This window comes from Chaetodon auriga, chromosome 12, assembly GCF_051107435.1.
Source record: "Chaetodon auriga isolate fChaAug3 chromosome 12, fChaAug3.hap1, whole genome shotgun sequence".
NCBI classification, from domain to species: Eukaryota; Metazoa; Chordata; class Actinopteri; order Chaetodontiformes; family Chaetodontidae; genus Chaetodon; species Chaetodon auriga.
The window spans coordinates 10,763,794-10,789,908 of NC_135085.1; the positions used below are offsets into that span (position 1 = coordinate 10,763,794).

General features: G+C 43.0%; 2 protein-coding genes and 1 long non-coding RNA gene across 4 annotated transcripts in view; 2 read left to right on the plus strand and 1 right to left on the minus strand.

The window, feature by feature from the left end:
* Nucleotides 1-2,568: 2,568 nt before the first annotated feature.
* Nucleotides 2,569-4,446, plus strand: LOC143329693 (uncharacterized). The gene is made up of 3 exons (XR_013077889.1): nucleotides 2,569-2,681; nucleotides 3,011-3,351; nucleotides 3,808-4,446. It is a non-coding gene; the product is annotated as an uncharacterized LOC143329693 (long non-coding RNA).
* Nucleotides 4,447-6,868: 2,422 nt separating this feature from the next.
* Nucleotides 6,869-8,686, minus strand: gdf15 (Growth differentiation factor-15). The gene is made up of 2 exons (XM_076745720.1): nucleotides 8,338-8,686; nucleotides 6,869-7,754 (listed from the first exon to the last, which is right to left on the minus strand). Exons 1-2 carry the CDS (start codon nucleotides 8,660-8,662, stop codon nucleotides 6,961-6,963), a joined length of 1,119 nt encoding a protein of 372 aa, XP_076601835.1. The 5' UTR covers nucleotides 8,663-8,686; the 3' UTR covers nucleotides 6,869-6,960.
* Nucleotides 8,687-13,572: 4,886 nt separating this feature from the next.
* mast3a (microtubule associated serine/threonine kinase 3a) overlaps nucleotides 13,573-26,115 on the plus strand; it is a 30,057-nt gene continuing 17,514 nt past the window's right edge. The window contains exons 1-6 of one of the 2 annotated variants that reach the window (XM_076744229.1): nucleotides 13,573-13,817; nucleotides 15,472-15,503; nucleotides 21,064-21,152; nucleotides 22,052-22,124; nucleotides 24,258-24,278; nucleotides 24,474-24,552. In XM_076744229.1, the coding sequence (XP_076600344.1) occupies nucleotides 13,776-13,817; nucleotides 15,472-15,503; nucleotides 21,064-21,152; nucleotides 22,052-22,124; nucleotides 24,258-24,278; nucleotides 24,474-24,552 (336 nt within the window). In that variant the 5' untranslated portion in view covers nucleotides 13,573-13,775. Of the gene's footprint in view, nucleotides 13,818-15,471; nucleotides 15,504-18,307; nucleotides 18,525-21,063; nucleotides 21,153-22,051; nucleotides 22,125-24,257; nucleotides 24,279-24,473; nucleotides 24,553-26,115 lie in introns of those variants that run through there. The other variant, XM_076744227.1, reaches the window with a different exon arrangement.

A 26,115-nucleotide genomic window follows, 5' to 3' on the forward strand; every position in this document is an offset into this window, starting at 1 on the left:
ACATCTGGACTGCGGAATAACCGCAAATTTCACTTTTTACGAAAACATGACTTTGTGCGTGTCTCTTTTACATAGAAATGACCTCAAACACCATGGTAGAATATAGGTATTACTATTTTTATTATTATTATAGTAGTAGTAGTATTTCAGTTTAAGACATATTTAGGCACTGAGGTGATGGTCTCACCCAATGTGATAAATATGTTAGAACATGTTAGTGGTACCAGATGGTGCACTGTGTCAACCTTTTTAGCACATCAATGGTGGCTGTGAGGATATCGGGGGGGATTTATCTGAGAATGAATCCAGCTTACTTGTCTTTTTGTTTGTGGAGAAGAGCGTTGCTTCCTTCTCGGGGTTAGCCTAAAGGTTTCTGGCATGATATCTGGGGCCATAAGTGGCAGTGTGGGCCTCCTCTGGAGTTGTAGGTGCCCCCCTGCTGACTGAGGATAAACACTGTCACAACAGTGTCTCCCTCCGCTTTCCAGCTGAACAGATTCAAAAGGTGAATGGACCACACACGCCTGTTAGAGACGCACTCATGTGGAGACAAATGAATGAGAAAGAGGTGGTATTTCTATGACATTTTTGTGGAGCCTAATCTCCAGTGAATTACATAATGAACGCATCAATCAGGAGAAAAAGACCTTTGCATGCCCGCTCTTGTTTCTTAACTGCAGTGGGAGTTTCACTTTCACGGCTCCTGCAGCACCAGCAGACTGTTTGCCATGAAAGCAGCTGCACACGCAACACCAAGAGGCCTCTGAGCTTTATGTATGGTGATGTATCAGGCCCAGTAAAAACACCACAGGAGCATAAAACATCTCGAGCATTTGTTTTGCTCGAGTCCAAACGTCACACCTACAATTATTGTTTCTTTTTTTGTTTTTACTGGCACTGAAGGCACTGTGGAGCTTTTTCACCTGCCATTCAGGAGAGAGTAATTTGGTTGTAAAGTAACCATGGTAACATGGAAGAAGAAGCGACTCCAGGGCAGGTGGAGGGAAGGAGTCTGTGCACAGGATTATTCTGTGAGCGCTGAAGAAGACAAGCGGGGGAAACCTTGAAGTTGAGCTTTTTTGCGATGGCCTGTTTGTAAAAATGAGGAAAACCACACGTTGTGGAGGATTCCTGTGTCCATCTGTCCCTGCCCAGATGTAATGTTAATACTTCTGTACAAACATGCTGCACTAACATTAGCAGCATGCAAACATCACAGAGGCATGTGGGCGAAAGCATTAGAGAGGGAAAGTTTCACTTCACTTTATCAGTTAACCTGAAAGTCTAGAAGCCCTCCCTTCTGTTCTTTATTTTCCTTTTGCACAACTAAACCACAATTTTCAGCCAGTTTGGTTTTCCAAAATATTATTTGTGGTGTAAGGTTGTTGGATGGATGGATGGATGTGGGACGTGCATGCATGTGAAAGATAAAGGTCGAATGTAGAAAGTTAAAAGCATGTTCCAGGACATGTAAAAAAAAAAAAAAAGAGAGAAAGGACAGATATGTGCAAAACTTCAGCACGAGCATGAGAGGGGGGACCTCTCTCCTGGCATTGTACAGCATGAAGCAGCATTTTATGAAGGATGAGTGAGGACATAAGGTGACAGATGGACCAACCATAGGATGCCTGCATGTCTATCAAGCTCCTGTTAGACTGGTAAGTGCTTTTTTCAACAAAATGAAAAAAATCTCACACCACCTGAGGGCGTCGCACCGTATGTGTGAGTTTCATGAGCCACCAGTCACTAAACAAGCAGACAGCGATGGTTCAAATCACCAACTCCACCCAGAGTCGTCAGTTTGGAGCTTATCAACCCCCTTTTTCTCCCAGTGCTGCAGAACAGATGGTGGGAATTATTGTCCAAAGGGAATATAACAATAAGGGCTGGTGCTTTCTGCATGTGAGGAGTGAAAGTAACAGCAGGGGGAGGTAAAGGTCCTGCTGAACTCCTGGTTGGTGGTGCAGTATCAGTTAACAGTGTGATGACAGCATATCATTAATTCATGCAGCATGATCGACACGCAGATCAGATATAACACCAGTTTAACTGGGATGACCTTAAGCTGGTTTTTATGTCTCTCTCTCTCTATCTCTCCCCCTCTCTTTATCTGTGTGTGTGTGTGTGTGTGTGTGTGTGTGTGTGTGTGTGTTTTATCAACCTCCAATCCCCACTCTGAACACTTTCACCCATTCAACAAGAAACCTTCATACACATGAGGATAAGTATAATTACACAACTCTGAAAAAAATTACTCTCTTTTGGTGAAAAGTGAGACTTTTCAACCAGGGAAAGCAAAAAAAAAAAAAAAAAAGAAAAGACAAGACAAGAAAGAAAGCCAGTTTAACCCATTTTCTTTTTTTTTTATTTATTTACAATGGATTATTGAATTATAAACAATGTCCATTCAAGCAATCCAAACAGTTTCAGTGGTCAAGTTGGAAACTTGTGCCATGAGTCATAGACTTTGATATAACAGTAATTCAGCTCCTGTCAGCAGCTATTTTCAGAACGAGCTTTGACAGGAAACCTTGTACTTTCAGCTCTTTCATTGCTCAGTTCCATGATTTCAGTAAAAAGGGAAGTTCACCGTTGTGAAGCGTCGTGTGAGGTGTTAAAGACAAACTACATGACTTGACTCACGACTCAGACCTTGACCCACAGCGCTGGAGGCTTGTTTGGTAAGATCACTGTTTTTATTGACCGATACTTTGACAGCAAACTGTTTGACTTGGCTTACAGGAGACGTTTTTACAGCATTTCCTGGAATGTGTCATCAGATCAAACATTTTTTTTATTGAATTATCTTCTCTATTTTTACGTCATCAGACTTTTATTAAAAATGCTTCACTGTTGGAATGAAGTGAGTGGTATGTTTTTATTAATGCAGAGGCCTGAATAAAAATAAGCAATAATAGATCTAAAAAACTTCTGAATGCACAACCAAGAAATATAAATTATTACTGTATAGTTTGAGCAAAGCTTTATTCTGTAACTTTCATACCTGCAGATCATGATTGTCAACAACACTTGTGACCTTGGAAATGACACCTCCACATGTCGGGTCTCCGGCTCCCCTCCAGGTCTGGCTGCAGGGCTGACCGTCTTCTTTCTGCTGCTTGTGATCATAGCCGGTGTGATCATATACAAATACCACCGTGAAATCAGGAATGTGCTTCAGTTTGGACACAACAGAAGCCGCAAGAAGGAGGACTATACAGAGACACCAGAACCTGTTGCCCATCAGTATGTCAGTATGAGCAGAGAACAGTCAACAGGACAGACCCCGATTTATGAAAACCTGACAACTCGAACCAGTGGACACAACAGGCGCACAGAGAGACAGAGCAGGTAAGCCACACATCAAGTATTTTCAGAGTTTTGGTGGAAGTCTTTCATAGCTGGCAAGACCAGTTTCACATCTTCAGACTACTTTAGAGGAAATGTTGAGGCTGAAATGTCATTTATGAAAGTGCAGCGGTCCAAAAAGAGATCAGAGCGGAAACGGATGAAGAAATACTGCGGTGTGAATTTGTGAATTTCCCCATTTTGCACACTCCTGCTGTATTATATGCACACAGCGTGGCTGGCATCTGGACGTGGTCTCTTCTTCTGTTGTTTCCTCTGATTTTAGTTTCTTCATCAAATGTGCCAGCTGATGACTCAAAGCTGGAGTTTGTCTCTGAGTAATAGCAGAAAGTGGGAAAAGGAAATCCACACAGTTTGCATATTTGTCTTGTGTTGCAACGGTTTTACATCGGGAAAGTGATGGAAGCATCATGTGCTACACTTGCTGTTTCTCCACAGGTCTCCTGGTCTACCTGAGGAGGATTTGTATTTGCAGTGTGATTTACCAGATGATGCAATTTACAGCAATGATCCAGTGTGCAACCTCTCCATCCTCCCAGACTCCCAGGAAGAAGAAGACTTGTACATTGTGCCAGATTCATGACAGGACACATCTCTGCTCGCAACTACAGCTCTTCTCACCCCCTTTTTCTGTGTTACGTTTGGTATAAATGCACATTTTTACAAGGCTGCTGCTTTTTGATCCAGCTGACCCATAAACAAAAAAATACTGTATAATGTGTGGCTATAAGAGTACACCCACATACAGTATATTATTTTAAAAGCTATATTTGACTGTTGTATATCATCTGGAAAGTTAGGAATGGAATTATATGTATAAGCTGTTGCATATGTTGCATTCTCTCGTTTTGAGGCAGGATAATGGCAGATGACAGTAAACGTCTCTGTTTTTACACTTTGTTTTTACACTTACTGGACGCACTGTACAAACGAGCACATTTTGACCAACGAAGGTCAATTTGCTGACAAGAGCTGACGTTTAATGTATTTCTCTTGACATGTCTGTAATTTCTGATGAACCGCTTCATATTTTGACCTTCAGAGAAGAGAAGCATGAGTGATTTATTCACACTTGTGTCATACGTGTCCTTTTTTGCATCAGCCATTTTGCTTTTGGCCTTCCATTAGATTTAGAAACATTTCAGCATTATAGAAAATGAACTCTTAAGAATTATTATTTTCTTCACATAGGTAACAGACAAACATATCTACAAACACAACTCACTTTTTTAATACATAAAAAAAAAAAAAAAAAGACAATGTGCTCCACATTATGCACATGTAGGTGGATGTGTGCAGTTATATATGTGGGTGGGTAATTATGGTCACTATAAAAAATCTTCTATAATAACCTGCACTAATGAAAACGTAACCTTGTTAACATGTCCATGACATGTCATAAACAAAATGAGCAGTCATCACCATGGCTGAACATTTCCACTTTGGAGCTGCAGTGCACCAATAACAGCCTCTGAAACATGGATTCAGACAGCCAGGCTTTCATTACGCCACATACCAGAGGAACCATTCGCATCAGCCTGCAGGGCTTTTCATATCACCACAAGTTAAGTCAATGTGAGAACAGAAACAACTTATTTGCTTGCTCGCTGTCCAAAGAATAAACTAAAGACAAGACCAAGAAACACGGCAATGCCTCATACTTGCACACAAAAGCACATGACAAGTGCACCATGAAGACTTGGAAAACATGCGAAGGTCAGCACCACCTTATGTGCTTTGTGGTCCACTAGTTTTTCAGAATCAGAGTCTACAGAGTTTTCAGAGTCACACAAAGAGGATGTAAAAATCTTTCAGAGCGTGTTGCATAGATGAAATCCAGATTAACTCCCTTACACCTTAAACAGAGTCAAACACTTTGTCCAAGACTTTCAGAGTGTGATTTGTGCCTTTCTGGCAATGACAACACATAATGCTTTTATTTTTGTTTGCCCTCCTCCTTCAACTGATTTCAGTAGTTTTCCATGAAGGCTACGTGAGGATTCAAAGCAGGCCAAAGACCAGAGGCTAATGGGTTCACACTGTCTATCTTAGATTAGACATAGAAGGGCTTGATAACTACTGTCCCTCTTTTGTACATGCACCCTTGGGTGTTACTGCAACTCAGGACCTTTCAGGACCTAAGACTGAAGACCTTTACATGCAGCTGCAGTTGTGTAAGAACTGAGGATGTCCTCCACGAAGCGCAGAGTAACAGGACAAAAGTAAAGACATGAAGGAGCAGTTACTTGGCTCAGGTCTGAATTTACCAAAACAAAAGTGAAATTACAGTTCACACTTGTGGCTGCAGCTCTGATTAAACACTTATCTATTAATCTGTCTGTTTATTCAGCCAACCAGGGTCATTCAACAAGCCCCACCCTGTAAAACGCCAACTCTTTGAATTATAAAACAGCATGTGGTCATATTTATGTGACCTTTACCCGTTCAAAGATAAAAAAAAAAAAAAAAAGTTACCTGTCAGTGTTGGTGGTGTCACGTCCTGGAATAATTCCTCTATAAACACCTCAGAGGAGCTGTCTACTGATTTCAGTTCAGTTCACTCACTGAACACCACCCTCATCATGGTGCTCTGCTTGTTACTTTTAAATCCCAAAACCTTGAGCTGCACTTTGGCATGTTTCCAGCTCCCCTCACCGGCTCCTTTTCTGCTGTGAATTTGTCTTTCTTGTCTTGTTGGCGATCACACTCATTGTAGGATGCCTCACATTATTATTTGTTCTTATTCCTATAACTTATCTCAACAGCACTTAAAAGCAAAAATCGGACTCAAGCTTTGATAAGGTGTAATGAAAATGCATTTACGGTATCATCATAGATATGTAATCGGAGCAGTCTGGAGTTTACACAGCAAGCAACTTTTTCCTTCACGCAAATTCCCATTAAACTAATGACTGGGTTAGTTCTGTGCCTTGACTAGAGGGTCAAGGCCACAGTGAACACATCTTCGAGGTTAAAGAAGTTACCATATCTTTACACGCTGGTTTCTCTGGCACACCCTGACCTTCCTAATCTAGGGTGGTTGTAATTGTGTGGATAAATGATAAATTTGAGAAAAGCTCATTCTCTTGTGTTTATTATGAAATGTACATGTTGATTCAGTCAAGTTCAACAGTTTATTGTGAATAAATCAAAACATTTATTACTGAAATGTAGAACACAACACAGAAAATATCTAAACCACGTGAAACAATGCAGTAATTATAATAATAAATGACATTGCAATTAAATAATAAGTAGTATTAAAACATGCTGCAACATAAAACAACACCAATACACAAAACACAAATAACCAATAATAAGATTAGAACCATAAATAAAACTTAAAATAAATAATTTTCAAAGGCAGCATTATGAATGTCTTGATCTACTGCTTGATCCACAACGCAAAGTAGTTGCTCTGTGCAGCAGTAACATTCTCTCATCTTCAAGGTAAAGTCATAGTGGATAATTTAGGTTACCACAAAGTGTGCAGCGCTGATCAAATGTAAATTTAAGAACAGGTCAGTTTTTTCTCCACCATGTAACAAACGTTTGTGTTTCAAGTAAAAAGGGGTCCCATGCATTTTTTCCTCAGGCACAGTGACATTTACTGACAATCAAGTCGTCAAAAGGAGTCAACTTCAACTTTCCCCTGCTGTCATAGTGCATGAGGACCATGGGCTCGTAGGTAGCCGGCACGCAGCAGGGCCGAGGCGTCACTCCTTTGGTGATCTGGTGCAGCCGAGACTTCACCTGCGTGTGCATGCTCGCAGGCTTGTAGTTGTGGGGGCAGGTGCCGTCACAGAAATTCATGGTGTACTCAGTTGGGGCCACCACCCAGTCCGTCCAGCCGATGTCTTTGAAGGACACGGTGATAGACTTCCGGCAGCACCATCCTTGTTCATCGCAGTCATCCTCTTTGCTGGAGCGGGGCAGCCTCCTCCTCCTCGGGGCTGGTTCCGGCTGTATGAGGCCTAATTCCAGAGAAATGGTTGGATTTGACTTGAGGTTGTCTTTCCCAGCCACAGCTATCCCTACATCCACAACCAGCGCCTGCTCGCCATCAGTCCTCAGCCACCTCTCCACCTCAGGGTGGATATCCAGCATCACTTCTCGAGTGCTTGACAAATTGGCACGGACTCGTGAGTTTACATGTGTCCATGAGTTCACCGGCTTTGTGTTGACTTTCACTTTAATCTCTCTTTTTTCCTCAGGATGAACTGAAGCGAGTTTGTTTAGAATCTGCCTGGAAATCTTCAGCTCAGCCCGAGCGAGTGTCAGTTCAGTCTGGATATTTGGGTTCTTGTGGAAAACAGCTCTGTGCCACTGCACACGGTGACCTGACTGTCTTTGTTCTCCACTCCAAACCATTTTTATTGGCACCACTATAAAACACACAAACAAAAGCAAAGATTCATCAGATCCAAAGTCGGCAACATCCTGTAATAATATGACAAAGCACATTTGGAAAACATCATGGCATGTAATCGGGAAGCATAAACTCATATGCTTTTGAAAGTCAGTGCTCTATTGTCATTGGTTGGCTTCTCTTTGATCACAGTTCTAAAACCATGTGTTCAAAGTGTAACATCACATACAAGGTGTGTCTGTCACGCTCGTGGTTTCTAAAAGCTTGTAGGAATGTGTTTGCTTTGTTTACGGGACTGTTTGGTGGCTCCAGATTCTCTTTCCAACCACTATATGCATATGTTTGAGCTCTGCACAGATAAAGCTAAGGGAGTCAGAGATCTTTATCTGATCATTAACTGTACAGACATAATTTATAGCACAACACACCAGGACAAAAGATTTTATCTGCAGACGTAAACTCACACTGTAAGATTTCTTGAACTGGTTATGAAACTTTCTTTCCTACTCCCACGCAAACTCCAACTCTCACATTTAAGTATGACGGTGGTTAAACGAGGCCTACGTGTCTTCCTGGTGTCTCCCTCCCTAGTTTCTCACCTGTAGCTGGAAAGAGCACAGTAGACATGGTGGATTGCCGGGTTTCCCTCAATGTCTGGCTGGAATTTCCTCTCATCTCTCTTAGTTTTTCCCTGTAAAGCTGATACATCTTCCTCAGCTCTTCCTCTGAGGCCTTTTTGGTTGGCTTGGGCTCCTTGTCTATACCCAGCGAGCTGAGGATCCCCGTCTTCACCGCCTCCAAAAGCAGGACCCTCTGACTATCTGTTCTCCACACATCAGGTGCGCCTTCGTGGGCCACATGAGGCCGGCTCTCCCCTGAGCTGGAGAGAGAGACGAGGAGCAGCAACGTGCAGGATCTGAGCATTGTGAACCTGCCAGGTAGGTCTGATGTGAGAGTGCTGGATCACACTATGAATGAAATTCTTGACATGCTTTTATTTATAGAGCTTCTGTGTTGCCACGCCCCTGGTTGGTCAGGTGAGCCTGTGATGTGCTCAACCAGGGCAATATGTCATTATGTGGCAACAGTTTTCAGCTTTGACAACATGTGACTTATTAAATGATAAATCAGTGAAAATAATTTCAACATTCGTAGCTTTTTCCCCCCTTTTATTAGCACACAGTGGGAAGTGAAAGCAGACATGGGAGAGACATAAAATAAAGGGTTTCTGGATGAGATATGGTTTCTTCATGAGTACATGGTGCGCACCTCGTCATGCTACGTAACCAGGATTGTTAAACATCATTTAATCAAACAAATGACCACACTGTCTTACAGTGACCACTTCTAAGCGGGGGGACTGCAATGGGCCATTGCATTAGCTCCTCCGGGGTTAATAATGATGATGTCACAGTCTATTGATTCCTATAAGGCTGTGTCTCTCTGTTCCCTTGCAACTCCACCATTTATGGTCAGGGGTCAGGATCAGATACAGACCAAAGAGACACTTAAGGTGCTACAACCTGGGAAGCCCCATCTTCAAGTGCTATAGGCTGCCTCCCTGCCAAAGACTACAAGCCACTATATGAACAATCCAGCCTCACTATGTTTATTCAAACAGGTTTTAGTGACAAAATACAACAAAGACAGAAACTGTGGAGAGGGTTCATTATCTGTACAGTCTCCCTTCCCTCCTTAAACCAACCCACAGAGGAAATGTCTCAAGGTTAAACAAAGAGATAAAGAAGTTATCTCGTCCGCTGAAACACGGAACTGTCTTGTGACAGTCCATCCTTGCAGTAATCACATCGTCAGACAACTGATCTAAGGTGCTGGAAGTGCTCGCTTTTTATGATGACTGAAATTAAGCCATATCTGATCCACTGTCCTTTACAGTCAGATTAAAGAGCAGAATTCCTGCTTTCTCAGTAGTAATAACTGGGACAGACCAAAGAGCTAAAGACAAGTGACGACTGTGTCTGCACTGTGGAGTGTGATGTCGTGTGTCAGTGCACTGTTTTATGGCAAAGTAGTCTTCCTGTCCTGATACGTGGCCATCTGTGTCACTCACTCTATTGCTGACTGATAAAGATTCTGTTTGTGGAAATGTCTATAAAAGTCCATTCATGGCCATTTATGCCAAATTGTGATCTTAGAAGTATAACATTACCTCTTAACAACCTGACAGTAAAACTGTTATCATGCGTGCCTATTATGATATCATTAAATAGTAAAACAATAAAAACAAGCATCACAAAACCATTAGATTATCTACGTGAATGCTAATTACATTTGGATGACATGACACATTAAATGTCATAAGCTGATAAAAAAAATTGTGAAACGACAGATAAAGATAAATGTGAGGGTTTGCGGGATGACACTGAAAAACCGAGGCAGAAAAAAAAAGCATGTCTGCTGCACGAATGTTTTGACTGACTTCTGTCAAATCTTTGCTCTTCACATGTGACATGCAGGAGACTTCCTCTTTAGGACCAAAAACTGCTAAAATGATTCAAGCTAAAAAGGGAACATTACTCTTTGGTGTATCAGCTCATAGACACACAGTCTGTGACGAGGAGCTGGAAGAAGCCAGTGTTATAAAGGGTCACGAGCCAAAAACGTGACGTCATAACATCATGAATATTTCTCTCAAAAGGCAGGACTGTATTTGAGCATGTGAAGAAGTTACTAAGTTCCAAAAAAAGTGGCAGAGATGTTGCCTCTTCGACGGTGTGGAGTGTGTGAATTTCAGAGCAGTGAGTCACTGAGGTGATGAAACAGTCATGTGCTCTGCCAGGTAAACCTACTTTACAAGCTGAAAGTGCGTAAAAGATGTAAAGTGACTCATGCAAACTGTCACTGTTGTTAAAACAGACTCTCATTCTCCTCACTGGCCACGTCTCCTTCTCTTTTCATCTCTTGTTACACGAGATGGGAGGAGAAAAAAAGACAAAGCCCTGGCGTGTTTTGTCATCATGAAAAGTTTCAGCACAGTGGGAGTGAATTTCATCATATGCACTGGTGCCACACAGAGATGCTTAGCTTAAAATCAGATAAAGATGAAGGTAACAGCACGTGGCACTACGCACAGGGCATGGTGGTTTGCAACCCGGGGGTCAGGACCCCTGTAAGGGGCCATGAGATGAAACTAAGAGGTCATCAGATAAGATAGTAAATAATAAACATTGCTACATCAAATCAATCATCTATCACATGCAGCACTCTAATAGTATTGATTACACATTACTTTTGCCAACATGTATGAACATGTTGATGGCAACAAAACAAGAACAGCATCACCTAACAGCATCACCTATAAATGTGTAGCTCCCTGGTGCCATCTGGTGGCCATATACCGACAGTACAGACTTTAATGAGGTTAGTGCAGCTTTATTTGAAGACAGAAGGAACAGAAAACTTAATATTAACCTCATATGGAGTTGTGATGAAGCAGGCAGCCTATAAGAGGAAATCCATTGTTTTCCAGAAACTCAACCAAAGGCCAAATGAGTGTGATGTGTGTGAGAAGTGTCTTTACCAGATGTGAAAGAGGTCAATAAGAAGGCAATGCTGTTATTTGATAGTTCTGGATTCGCTGTTTTTAAAGACGTACCATGTTTGTGATTTAACCCCTAAACTAAGAAACAGTGACCGTGCCATAGTTTCACAGATCATACAGCGTATTAAAGATAAGTAAACTTGAGATATTTTACACCAGAGTTGGTTTAAGTTATGTTTTTATTTTTGTTTTATTGAAGTTGTTTCATTGTTTTCTTCATTTCCAAACCCTGAGTGGCTGGACTGTCACAAAACTGAGAGCAGACTCTTTCTTTTACCCTTCAGTAACGGTATGAAACGAGTCAGTGGGGTTCAGATCAGAGACACAGAATAAGAGCTAACACAAAAGAAGAAGAGCTGACTTTCATGCCTGACAGTTTCCTTTAATGAGCACGGACCTTTTGAAGATGAGCTACGCCGGATCACATGGAGAGCACGACAGAACGACACACACGGATTTCACAGTCTGTCCTTTGGAGCTCCAAACTCCATTATCAGTCTGGGGATGAACAAATCAGTTTGAAGGAGTTTCCTCAGTCTGTGATAATGCTCATCTAAAACAAGCTAAATGAGACATGCAAATAACAGCCACACTAACAGCATATGACAACCATTTCCCTTTGTCACCTGGCCTGAACTCTGCAAAATCACTTTCTTGTACAAAGCTGTGCAAAGCTAGTCTTTTGTTATAACTTGTTTGTTGATGACAGAAGGTGTAAATTTAAGGGACACACCTGCGATAACACACTAGATTTCCATTAAAAATGATCTGCAATAATAAACTCATTGTGCACATGGATACTTTGGTTATGGAGGAGAGTAACACTGATGTTTGTGTAAAAAGCACAGAATAAGTTCAGGAGCACACACAGAAAGGCTTGGTTGTCTCTGCAGATTCCTTTTCATTCTTAGGTGGCAGGTTGTTGCCACAAATGAAAGATCTGAGATCTAAACTTCCGGGACCACACAACGCACACCTCACATATGAGAATATATTTTATTTTTCTTTATTAGCATGAAGGTGTAATCTTTAAAAACCCAAATTTCACAAAACAAACAAAAAAACAGTACAGTGCTTGCTTGCTTTCACTTGCTGTTTAGCTGTAACGACTAAATTTCCCTGATGTGGGATCAATAAAGTCCCATCGTTTCTTATCTTACAGTACATAAAGGGGAACACAAAATTAGAATTTTAAACACATTATTTGAATTCAGAATACATTTGACTTCAAATAAATCTCTTTTGAGGGGCTTGCGGAACAACTCTTACCCCTAATAAAGATGAAAACATAATCATGAAGTTTTGTTTTCTTGCTACCTTTACAGTGAAGTAACCAATCCAAAACCAGGAAAAACCGAGTCATGCTGTACATGAAGCAGTCACAGAGAGACAGTAAAAGGTTGTAGTGTGGCCCCTCACCCACAGCAGGCCATTTTCAAAGCTTATTCTTACTATAGTTTTCTACTCAAATACCATACGATATATTTAGTCACAGATGCATTTCATACAAAGTTGTCACTTGAAACACACCTTGAAAACCCACTGCAAGAGTACCTGACTGGATCTCTCTGTTAGATCCACTTAGCTCTCAAGTCGCTTGATTTCCAGCCCTTTCACTTTAAGCTGCCTCAAATAAACAGAGAACTTCACAAGAGAACAATGAAGGATTCACAGTCCTCGAGCTGGCTTGCAGAAATGGGCATGTGACAGCACAGAACAAGAGAACCAACCATTGTTGTGTATGAAAAAAAACAAAAAAACAAAAACACACTCACACATCATGGTGCCACTGGGTGACAGACACGGATCAATCACTGCTATTCAGCTCGACTTCAAAGCACAATTGTTTCACATCCTCCCTGGTGAGGTTTCATTCCACCAGACAGACACTGTGTTATTTTATATGATGGGGGGATAGCAGACTTAAATGCTGCATGTAGCACAACATCTGGAAACAGGTGGACTGCATGTGTTTCTGGAGGGTTTAGTGTACTGAATGTCTGCACAGTTACAGGTTATTGCTAAATGAAGCCATCATGGTGAGCACAAAGGTTTGCTAAGAAGACCAGGGACCCACTGGATATGACATGACGAGTGACCTGAAAATGCCCACCACACAGTAAAATTAGGTTGTTGTTGTTGTTGTTGTTGTTGTTGTTGTTGTTTCATTTAACAACAAAATATCAATGAGAAGGTGGGGTCAACACGCCCTCTGGCTTCATTAGGTTAACTAACCTCCCCACCCACTCACCTCCTTCCCCCTCTGCTGATCAGGTGATCAGCTGGGCTGAAGCGACCACCTTATCGGGGCGGTAGTGCAGCAGCTCGTCCTGGGAGGTGGTGGAGGAGGAGGAGGTGCAGCAGCAGCAGGAGCAGGAACAGCCAAGAGGACTCTATCCACGCTCGCGTGGAGCGGACGGAGCGCAGTATGGGCTGACTGACCGGGGATCCGCTCCGGGGTTTTTATTGTCTTCAATGATGGACGAGCCGAATATCCTGAGACGCCGCGGTCTACAGGTAACGGAGACGGTCATGACAACACTCGGATGTGGTTGTTTCCAGGCCAATAATAATGATAATGAAATGATGTTGGTGATGATTCTGAGCCATTGGCGACGAGGATGGATTTCTCCAGGAATTGCTTTGGGTGTAGCAGACATATTTGACATATTTTCTGTTAAAATCGATGATATTTATTCTTTGTTCCCCCTGATAATGATGTGACATCGCTCGGAAATGTTTAATCTCTGTATTTGGTGATCATGTTTCCTCATGTCTGGTGTCCATTCATTGGAGGAGAGTCCATGGATTGTAGTAATTAGTGCTCATAATGTAATTAATGAACACATTCGTGGTTCCACAGTCTTATGTGTTTATTTTGGAGCTTTCCATTGGTGCTTCGGTGAAGCTGGTTGCCTTGGTGATAGGAGCATAAAACCCAAGGGTTCCTGGATGATTGGCAGAAAGATCCCTTTAATCTGCTCATGGGTGTCGTGTTTATTACTCGGGAATGTCCAGGATGGGAATAATGAAGTGATATTTCTGTGTGTGTGTGTGTGTGTGTGTGTGTGTGTGTGTGTGTGTGTGTGTGTGTGTGTCCCTGCTTCATTCATCTGTATATTTTTCTGCATAAATGAAGTACAGTGAGAGCTGCATTGTTTCTACTCCTGGTGTGTTATGGAGGAGGTGATGGTGGGTTTGTGATGACAGACTCAGTGCAAACTGGGTGTTCCCATTCAGTGACTGTAATTGGTTTCTTTTCACCTTACATTCATCTGCAATTTAGATTTAAGTGCAGCCCTGCTATTATACTATTAATGAATATGGTGAACGGATTCGGGTTTGCTTTCATGTCTCTCTCTAGAAAGGCATAACATAATGTCAACCATCATCAGGTACTGTTCCTCAAATTGAGTCTGTTCTGATTAGTTATGAAGCTTAAAGTACAATAATTAAAACTTCTCTTCTCTGCAAAAATATCCCTGCTGTTATTTTAGGTGTCCACCTGTTTTTAAATGTGACTGTGGCATTAATCACTTTGGAGAGGATGAAATCAGTGCACATAGCCTCAAATGATTTCGTGCACAGGCTTTCTCTGTCTAACAGAGTGCTACCCCTCCCTGTTCTTCAAATCCTGATTGGCAAGGGCAGTTTTGCCGTTCCCTGAGCACATACACAGTAGCCATAGGCTACTGAGGATTTGTATCTTGGCCAGGAAATGACTTGAAGACCCACTTGTCCTGCAAGAAACTAGGCCATACTGCAGCTAATGATATTTACAGTGCACTGACAGGAAAATGAGTGGGTGTGACAGAGAAGAGTAAGCATTAAGGCAAATCCATCTAAAAAGCTGCTGTAACCTTATTTTTGCAAACATATTATGAATGGAATGAGTCTGCTCAGACTGCAAAAAATAAATAAATTCCTCCCTGTTTATTCTGACGTGTGTTTTCACGACAACAGAAACAAAATATGGACTGTCGCCTGAAAGGGAACAGATACTGATTCGTGAAGAAGCCTTGACAAACAATAAATATCCCTCTCTGCTCAAACACACAAAGCTGGTGTCTGCATTTCAAAGCAATATTACCATGAAAAACATGGAACATTTTTAAGAAAATGTAATTATTTCAATATTTCACATCTCTTCTTTTTTTTTTTTTTTTTTTAGAAAGAACTGAGTCTTCCTCGCAGGGGAAATGTGTAAGTATTACCAGCTGACTTGTTCCGTCCTCTGTCTGTCTGTCTCTGTCTCCTTTCGTCTCCCTTTCTCCTCCTCAAACCAGACCAGCCAGGTGCCTGTCATGTGTCAGCTTCAGTGTGCATGCATGTCGTGTTTCACACCGGTATATGTTTACCCGATCCTGAGAGGCAAGATATTCAGAAGCCGCCTGAGGATTGCCTGAAAGTCTGGGCAGTCTCACTGCTCAAACAGGTTTTATGTAAACATTAGTGAGACAGAGCAGAGATAGAGATAAGGTGGAAAAACTGTGCAGGAGTTACTGTCTGCATGAAATCTTCTCAGTGTGTGAGAATCAGTGAGTCGCCCCTCCCTTATTGCTAAAAAAATCCATACTTATTGTGACTATATACTGAATATCTGAATCGGTTTTCACTGTTTTGTAGCAGAGTTAATCTGGTGGCCATGTGATTGAAAACTGTGTAAACAAGCTGAGCCAGCTCTTGCAGGTAACTGCTCCCCTATACAGAGTCCAGAAGTATTCAGCTGATACTTAATGGGAATTTTAGACAGTAGCAACAGTTCATATGAAGTTTTATTGGTCTATTTTTAACAGAGGAGTGACACATGAGAACAGAATGAAGGAACTAGCTTGTGGGTTTGCGCCCCAGTCACAACGTCAATCTCTGCACTGACTCTAACCTGCTCAAGGACTTTCCTGTGTCTTTGAAGAGGAGGTTAAAGCAGACTAGTTTCACTGGTCTGAGTCAGAGGAAACAGAATCACTGGAGGTATTAACAGCAGATCACAGATGACAGATTTAAAGACAAAGAGGAAGAGTTCTCGCATTCAGTTTCTTCCCTGCTGGTCAAGGTGTCTGTGTCAAGCAAGGAAATATTCATGTTGGGTGTATCAAGGGCAGCACTCTGTGGGCTAAAAGCCATAGTTTTAAGGGTTGTACCATGTCTGAGTGGTCAAAATATACAATCCACAGTATTTTCATTGTTAAAAGTGAATGGTTTCTTTGAGAACAGATCGCTCAAATAGTTCAGGAGAGACTCGTGGTGTGTCTATGAAAAAGTTTAGACATCAGAGTGATTTGCTAAGATTTCTCTGTGTTTTACCTTTTGCTGTAGCAGGGTGGATTAACTCAATAGGGGGATGAAATAATGGTGGGCCCCTATTTTTGCCCTGTCTGTTGTAATTTAGTTTAAACAAAAGAGTCACATCATGTAAATTTTGACTCAAGCACACGTCATTCCCAAACAAATGCGCAAGTAATTGTTTGTGCGCAAGTAATAGTTTATACAGACCTTCAAGGTCTGTATAAACTATCATATAGCATAGGCCTGCTTTTGAAACTGTACATTTCAGTTTCCTCCTATGCCAGAGCACTGGAAAGGAGGCACTGACTGATTTTTGAACCTCAGATCCTTGAGAAGCAATGCAGATTATGGAACAGTGGACCAGCTCTTTACACTTGCAGGGTTACTAGAGGGTTCATGGGAGTTTGCTCATCCAGTCTGCTTGTGTTTTGCGGACTTGGAGAAAGCTTAAATCCAAGTGGGGTACCTGGGCTTTTATCAGAAGCCATCCAGTCCTTATGTAACCCGAGTGAGAGCTGTGTCCATATTCTCAGCAGGAAGTCAAACACGTTTTCAGTGGGTGTTGGACTCCACCAGAGTTGTGCCTTGTCACGATTCTGTTTGGGATTTGTCACATGAAGCCAGCAGAACCACATCATCTGCTCCTTGCAAATAGGAGGGCAGTCTCACTATATCAGCAGATGATGCGGTTATGTTGGCTTCATCAGACTTTGACCTTCAGCACCTCCAAGTCTGAGGCCATGGTTTTCAAACAGAAAATGGTGGATTGCTTCCGCTGGGTTTGGAGTCAGCTGGTGCCCTGAGTGACTACAAGTATCTTGGTGTTCTTGTCCACAAGTGAAGTAAGGATGTCTCCTGGGTGCCTTCCCTAGACCACAGGGTAGATCCAGAGTGCACTTGAGGGATTATATATCTAGTTTGTGTTTGGGGTGCCTTGGGATCCCCTAGGAGGAGTTGGAACATGTTGCTGGATAGGGAAATGTCTGGACCACCTTGCTTAACCTTCTCTTGACTGCTGAACCTCTGCTGCCACCACGCTTTGAATAAGCGACAGAGAATGGATGGATAGTTAGGTTTTTGTCACAATCAATGGCTGGGTTTGAACATTTCAGAGTACAGTTTGATTTCATGAGAACGTGTGCTCTACAGTCTTTTAATCCATGATAATCACATGAGAATCTCAATGTTCCGCGATGACATTAATGCAACATTCACAACACCTCGTAAGGCTTAGACTGAGAAGTGTGACATAGATACGACTCCCTGTGCACATTTTACATTTATAGATTTTTTGAAAATACATATAAATAAAATGTAAGTATGTATGTAGGTGTTCATGTCTGAGTATCGACATCACTGGAAGCACATCATTTTTCAGTCTTATTTCTGTTCGCTGGGTGGGTAATGTGATGTAGGGGTACATGATATTTCCGACAGTGCTTGAAGGCATCATTAGTGCCTCCTCCCTCAGGCGCGCGCTGATGCGCCTGCGCGGTGCGGCGTCGCTGCTGGAAAGTTTGTATCACTCTTTATATTTTGGCGAAGATATCAGTCGCTAACGTCGCTTCCCACGAAAGACTGACCGTTTCGGAAATTTCGATGGTAATAGAGAGAAGGAGCAGAGCGGACATGGCGGTTGCAGTCGCCCATCACCACCGAGCTGCCTTGTCGTGGGTCTGGGGTCAGTTTGTACCGAAGCTGAATGGAGTTTCTGCCGTTGGACGTTGCGTACTGGCCTAACCACCACCAGTCATAACACGTCCAGAGGAGAGACTGTCCAACACGATGCTCCCACTTTAACCAGAGGATCGTTCTCATATCTGGATTGGATTCGTCGGTCACCACCATCACCATGTCTGACCAAAACTACTACTGGACCGTGTTGCCGAGCTACAAAACTAGTTTTGTGACTGGGGCCATGATGAAAAGATCGAAGGGGTAACGATAACACATCCTGTTCATGATAATAGACTAACTGAATGTGCAGACAAAAGCGAGCCAGGCTAGACTAAAGTGCCGCAAAGCGAGCACGTCTGCTCGGCCTGTAGTTGTCATCAGCTCCCCGCTGAGCTGAGCCATTCACTGTCTGACAAACGGCAATTTGTTGAACGTTAATGTTGAGCTAGTTGATTCCCAGCACGTAAACCCGACCCCCACAGTGTCTGCGAACATCACCAGCGTACAGCTCAGATTGATAATGTCACAGTGGTGTGTGTGTGTGTGTGTGTGTGTGTGTGTGTGTGATCGCCGACAGTGCCTTACTGTACAGTATGTCGGTTACATCCGCCCCAGTTTTTGTTTCCGACAGAGAAACGTGGCCATTGTAGAGTGTTGTGTATGTGAGCAGACTGCATTGTCTGCTACCAGCTGTCGCATACGGCGACACTCAAGTCCCAGCGCTGATCGATACACTGATGTGGTCCGTGGATCTGTGCTGTTGTAGACGTGCTTTTATATGTGAAACGAGTTTAATCAGCCCTCACAAAGCAGAGCAGTGCAGTTTATCGTTCGTGCCCCGATCGTCTTTGACAATCAGCGAGTTCACAGCGATCGTCTCGTAATTTACGGCGTTTTTATTTGCTTTGCCGTAACTCCAGTGTTTCCATAGGGAAATGTTGTGTTGTGATTGTGGCACGCCATGCATCAGTTATAGCTCCTGTCAGCGGCATAAGCTGCATGACCCATTGCTTGTGGCTGAAGTTTTGGGGGTTAACCTTTGCTCTCATCATGCAGTCATGATCATGCAGTACAGTTGTTCTGATTATTAACAGGCCGCTGATTATATTCTGTGGAGTATCAAACCATCCACCCTTTTTCATGTAGATTGCGATCATGCATCTGTCATGGAAGCCGTTCAACACAGCATGACTTTGAATGCAGCTCAGTGAGTAAGTGCAGCCCTTAAACATCAGCAGACACGTGAAGCATGCAGGCCTGCCTCTCAGTGGCCTACATTCATCATGCTACATGTCTGCCTGCAAGGTCCTTACAAACCACTATTGTTAGCCCCAGAGAGAAGCCTTATCACTGCCAACTCATGATAAAGCTCTCTCCTTCCCATGGTGTGATACGGCAATGCTTTCATGCCTTTTTGGAGCGGGGGGGGGGGGGGGGGGGGGGCTCTGTGGTGTGAGAAGGTTATTTGTTTTCTGATGAAGGTAAAATGGTGCACATTCACGTTGCCATTCTGTGGTTGGTCTGTCGTTGAAGCAAAAGTCAAGCATTTATTGGCTCTCCCCTCTCTGTTGCTGTGCTGTCCCTTTTTGGGGTGGGGGCCACAGTATACTGTGCGAAACCGCCTCAGCACCGACCCAGAAACGTCAGGCTCTGTTGTTGTCTCAGCCCCTCAATTCTTTTAGGTCATTGCCAGAGAGAAAGAGAGATGACATGGACATCACCAGGATGAAACAGAGGGCATGTCGGGGATTACATTCAGCTTATTTGGGGGGGACATAAAAGCCAAAAAAGATCTCTACTTATAAAACTGAATGGAGCCTTTACCTCAGGCCCTCAGAGCGCTCCTGGCACCATATATACACATACAGGATGCGGACAAAATAACATATGAACTTAAAGTAACTGCATCATAATTACCCTGACATCTTTGTGGGTGAGTCGTGCTAAAAAATACCACTTGGTATCTGCCTGCTTTTAAACCAGTCCGCCATCCACCACTTTTACATGGGAGGTTTATAAAGAGAAGGCTCTTCTTAAAGGAGCTCTTAAGAGTTGATTGGCTGACTGAAGTTGCATTTGTCAAAAAAAACTGCACATCAACAGTCCTTTAAATTCAACGCTGACACCAACCAGTGGGGCAGACGGAAACCAACTTTCATCAAAATGACACAAACAAGCTTCTTTTTTTTAGAAGAAGAAGAAGAAGCTTGTGTTCAAAGTTACATTGACTGCTGAACTTCTGACTGCGCAATGGAAAAACAATCTGCTCATTGATTTTCTCACTGATAGATCAGTCTGTGTTGTCTGTGTGTGTGTGTTCATCCATGGCGATGGATCTTTAATGGTATGGGCAGTATGTCATGGCCAGCATTTCTATGTTATGGGAGTCACCAGGTCCACTCATTGCATCATTGTGTAACAGCCAGATAAAGCTGTTTTAATAAGATCAGCTGCTCCCATTGTTACCAGCACTTCCAGATGTTTCCCATACTCTCACATGAAAATAACCCACGTACTTTACAAAACATACTTTCTGCGTGAGTGTGTGTTTGTATATTTACCTACAGACATGTTTGTAGCTCTGCGTGCATGATCATGCATAAACACCATGACCAGTGTCATTAGCTATCAGTGTTTTCCACATCGCCATCAACAGCTGAAGTTCACAGGCCGACCGTGTTTATCTTAGGCGACTGTTTACTGCGCTGATAAAAGACACATGTGATGAGCCATTGCGTTTGTAATTGCATTGCATAAGCAAATGTTTTCTCTCTCCTGTTTTGTTTTCCTCCTCTCGCAGTTCCCGTAACAACAAGAGAAGGAGTTTGGCGGTCGGGACCCCGTCGCCCACGCTATCACGACCGCTTTCACCTCTCCCTCTTGCCACAGGTACTTGTGTGTTGATGCTGGTTGTGTATCTGCTCAGCTCAGTGTGTCATATTGTTTCGCCAATTAGGCTACAGGCTCATTGAGCGTACTTCACATAGATTTGAGCAAAACACAGAAGACAGAAGTGGGTGAAGATGGAATGGAGACCTGAGGGGTTCATCTATGGCAGGAGACCACTACATTGGCTTTTTTGTCTCGTACATGTGCCCTTAGCGTTGTTTTTGATGCTGTTTGTCACAAGACTAGCAGTGGGTTCTCTCTGGTGTGTTCATGCTGGTGTCTCCCGGGCTGTTGGATCATAATGTGCCCACAGTACAGTGCATAAGGCACACGATAGTTTTCTCTCCTTGCGATGATATTTTTCATGTAGCTTCCTCTAGGCTACTCATTCCTTGTTCAGCTGCCTGAACGGAGACTCATTCATTCCTTGCACCCATTTTTTTTAAGTGACACAGGGTGTGGCTGTGCTTTGTCCTCAGGGGCTGGCATGAAAACCCTTTAGTGACCCTTTCAAAAGCACGTGCCGTGGTGGATAGTGGTGGGTGATATGGCCCGAAAGTAATATCACAATATTTCAGGGTGTTTCTGCGATAATATTTTTGGTTAACTCCTCCATCATGGTGCAGGTAGCAACTCCCATCGACGACCCCCTGCTGTCTGCTGAAAGTGAGATTCTTTGGTTAGGCAGGGAAGAGGCCTGCTTCACTTTTGTGGGAGTGTTACTGTAATTAAGATATTAGATTCAGGTTGAACTGTGAAATCAAACCAGTTGCAGACTGTTCATGCAAAACAAGAGGACGGCCAGTGGAATGATTCAACATCTACATAGTCATATACGTGGTTTATTTCAGGTTCTGCTCATTTTCAGCGTTTGTAACTGATTTTGTCTGCTTCCTCAGCTGGCAGCAGCCCTTCAGAAAGCCCCAGAAATGTCTCCGCCAGCACCTCTGCCAATTTCCAGTTCGCTCGCAGGTAAGAATGAAGTCAAACACTTTTTGTTCCCTACCAAATACAAAAACTGGAAAACTGGTAAGACTGATAAAACGCGGTGCAGATGCCTCCAAACAGCAGCAGATAAACGCATATTTTAACATTGCTGTAGGTTCATCCATCCTCTAGCAAAGATGTAAGCTGACGAAACTGCAGACAGCTTAAATTGAAAACAGAAGAAATAAAGCCCAAGAAAATATATTTCCATTCTAATTCATTCAACAGCAGTAACCAGAAACCTGCAGTGAGAGTTGCACATAGCCAAGCTGATTCATTAACAACTGTTTCCTACCAAGCCAAACCTGAACCATGAACAGTGCATGAACATTTTTCACTTATTTTAAGCTGAATCCAATCAAAACACACTCCACAATAACCTTAGAAACTTGGTTTTAGAGAAACTGACTTGCATGAATAGCGAACATGCCCTGTCTTGTTTCCTTTTGCCCCTGTAGTGGAAATGAGGTAATGGAGAAGCAAGTCCAACCAGCTGAAAGGCCCCAGGGCCACTTGCTGGACATGGGTCTTGGCATTTGCGAAGCCAATTAAGGCAGCAAGTCGGTGCACACACTCGTTACTCAGAGCTGCTGTGATTACAGGGGGAAATTGCAAAGCTTGTCCTCTTATCACGCTTTTTGCAACCGTGTATAGAGTCACTGGGATTTAGAGGAATAGTAGGTGGACCTGGCATCCTCGCCCAGTAGCAGAAAACGTTGTGTTGATTTTGGGCAAAACAGTAACATGTAGGCTCACTCTGAACTAGATGCTTAAAAATAATGCTGTAGATTCTAGCGTACATATGAGATGTTTGAGAGTAACTGTGTCGCTGTATGTACATCTACGCCGCTTATCATCACGTACTATGAATTAGCATTAAATGTTGCAGTGCAGTGTGGCACATTGCACCATAATCCCAAGAACGGAGAGGGGATGTCTCCTGATAGAATTGCCTTAGCACGAGCCTGCATGACTCATCTGAATTTATTGAGAATTTTTAAGCTGCCAGTGTGGAGACGGATGCTGCGACTGCACTTTTAAGAGCTCCACTGGGTACATCTGTTATTCACACAAGCTGTATAGCCCTGCTGTTGTGCTATGATTTTGACATGTAAACACGGAAGAGCTAGACACGCAATAGTTGGCACCCCCGAAAGGAATGAATACATCTTTTAAATGCAAATAAGGAAAAAACGTGATAAGGAACCATCTCAGGGCTGCAGCTCCCTCATCGCCATTAAGTAAGCTTTTGTTCAACCTTGAGGTGCTCGGACTGCTAACACTCTGGCCCACAATAGTTTCTTTTCCTCTCATACCTGAGGCATTGATTCTAATATTGATTTTAAAACCTTGTTTTTAATCTTGACTTGTATCCTCTTAAGCCTCGCAGGACCTTAACACAACAACCCAGCATCAGTAGTAAAGGCTTTTGATAACTCATAACGGATGACATACATATCGGGTGTGAGCCGATGAGAAAACACACAGATCTAATTCACCTGGCTAATCCTCAGATCTCAGTCCCGCTCAGAGCAGAACCGTCCAATTTCATTGTGTCGACCCTGATTTGGCTCCATGTCCCCAAGAGCTGGTTTGTGCGAGAAAACATTTGACCGTCTTTGTCGTCACAGATTGAATCAGTGAACGAAACTGGGCCATGTCCTCAGAGTGCCATATTGGATGGAAAAGTAGGGGGAATGTGGAAATAGAGACACAGTTCCGAGTAGGAATTTCAGGCATACAGGTTGAATCCTTTTCTGTTTGTAGTAGCGGTGCAGGTGGGTGTTTCATGGTGTATGTGTAGGTGCTAGTTATGAGTGTTTTTTTTTTTTTTTTGTTGGTATGTGTGTGTTTGCGTATAATGAGTCACGAGCTAAGTGCTGCAGTGTGATAGCAGCTTGGCAGGTGTTCAGCAGCAGCAGCAGCAGCAGCAGCAGCAGACGACCACCGCTGGCTGCGAGCTGTGACAGACACAGTGCTATGACTCTGACAGTCAGACCTACTCTGTCACTGTCATTAAACAGTATTTGTTTTCTTTGTCACTTTGTGTCCCTGCCTCCCCCTCCCCCTCCCCCTCTCCTTCTCTTGCTTCTTCTCCACTTGCGTCTTCTGCTTTAGCCAACTGGCCCGCACCGAAAGGTAAGAAAACGCCAAAGTGGCATTTTCTTCTTTCTATCAAAACCGTTTGAAGCATCACACGTTATCACTTTAAACTTGCATGAGAAGAGGGTTTAAAACGTGAGATGTGCAAGAGTGAGAGGGTGAAGCTTTGAAGATTGGCGTCAACAGGATGTGTCACCACTGAGCGCTGTGCTACTGTTTTGTTTTCTGCAGAGCGGATGGGCGAAGGTGGTCTGTGGCGTCGGTTCCCTCGTCTGGATACTGCACAAACGCACCCAGTTCATCAGTATCTGTAAGCTGAGTCTCCTTCTGTGTTCCTCTCCATGTCTTTAATTCCCTTCAGTCATCAGTGTCTGTTCCATTTCTTCATCAGACAGGACCGTTTAGCTCCTCGTGTTACTTATCGCCAGTGTAGCAATCAGTATATGGAGCTGTAGTGTCTTGGACACTTCTGGTGCTGACTGACTGAACTGTAAATGCCACGAGATTACACACAGTGTAAGAAGTAAATCCACCGCGCAGTACAGTCGACTCTGTTTGCAGAGTGGGTGAAGGAACGGTCGAACAGCCATGCCTTTGAATCTGAAACACTCACCCTCCTGTAGACTTGAAAGGGGCAGGGAAAGGTTTGTATAGCAGGATGCTCCAGCATGTGCAAAACAGTGAGCATATGTACCTCAACAGCATCGTGTGTGCATTTAGAAAGAAGGATTCTAAGGTTTTTCTCACACTGGGAGAGTGCAGACCTCTGCCAAGGCCAAGAGTTCTCTCTCCCATTGTATTTCTACAACTGCATATATTTGTCACTATTGAACTACCATCAACTAGATTTTAAGATCTAATCCTTCAGGACCAATGAGCCATCTCACAATGTTAGCAAAAGTGAAAAATAATTTGGGTATCCACAAGTGATTCAGATCCGCTCCAAAGTTTGAAGTGTTGTTTCTCGGCTCATGCTACAATCTGGCGCCAGGTTTCACGAAAATCGGACCAGCAGTCTTTCCTTAAACCTGCTGACAAACAGACAAATAAACCGATTATGCAGCAGCAGAGGTTTGAGAGAATCCTTTGGCTGCTTTCATGCTTTTTCCGCCGTGACAACTTGTCTCAGCCGTGGATCCAAGCTGATCTATCCCACTGTTCCTGGTGAGGAAACAAACAGCTAACTTTTTACAACCATTTTCCAAGTCTTCAAGGATCATCTGCAGCGCATTTAAACTCAACATGTCAAACGGTTGAAATCATTTGTTTAACCGCTGCGAGTAAAGACACTTAGTGCGTTCTCACACCATCACGACACTGTTACTAGACAGTACGGCTGACCACGCTTTGTGCAGCCAGCTGATTTATGCGAAACAGCTGACTGGAGATGGATGCTGTATCCTCTAATGACTCAGCCATAACAGGATGTCCAATGATGATGCATCTCTCCATCATCAGCCTTGTATCACTCTTTCCACTGCAGACAGGAAGTAGGAATGAATCCTCAGATGCCTTTCCCAGAGTTTTCCCAGAATAATTTAAACAGTATGGACACAGTGTTTTGGTTTTTTTTTTTTAAAGTACATTTAATATTTTACTCTATACGGTGTTTTTCTGGCTGAATTTAAAAAAGCTCCATTGGAAAGTTCATCATTTACCATGTGAACATCCTTATTAAATAAATGACCTCATACAAAAGTGGTTTGAGCCGTACTCAGTGTAGTGGCTCTCGGCTCAGGGGAAAGTACAGGAATAATAAATCTTATCGCTAAAATAACACAGGCCTTGTTGAAATGTGTGCTTTCTTTCTCCTGGATGATATCACAGACGAAGAAGGGGACTGTACAGCATTTCACATTTCCTCCCTCAGCCT

Coding starts and splice junctions, on each gene's coding strand:
- gdf15 (XM_076745720.1), bottom strand. CDS start 8,662: ATGCTCAGATCCTGCACGTTGCTGCTCCTCGTCTCTCTCTCCAGCTCA. Junction 7,755..8,337: donor TGTGCTCTTTCCAGCTACAG/GTGAGAAACTAG, acceptor TGTGTTTTATAG/TGGTGCCAATAAAAATGGTT.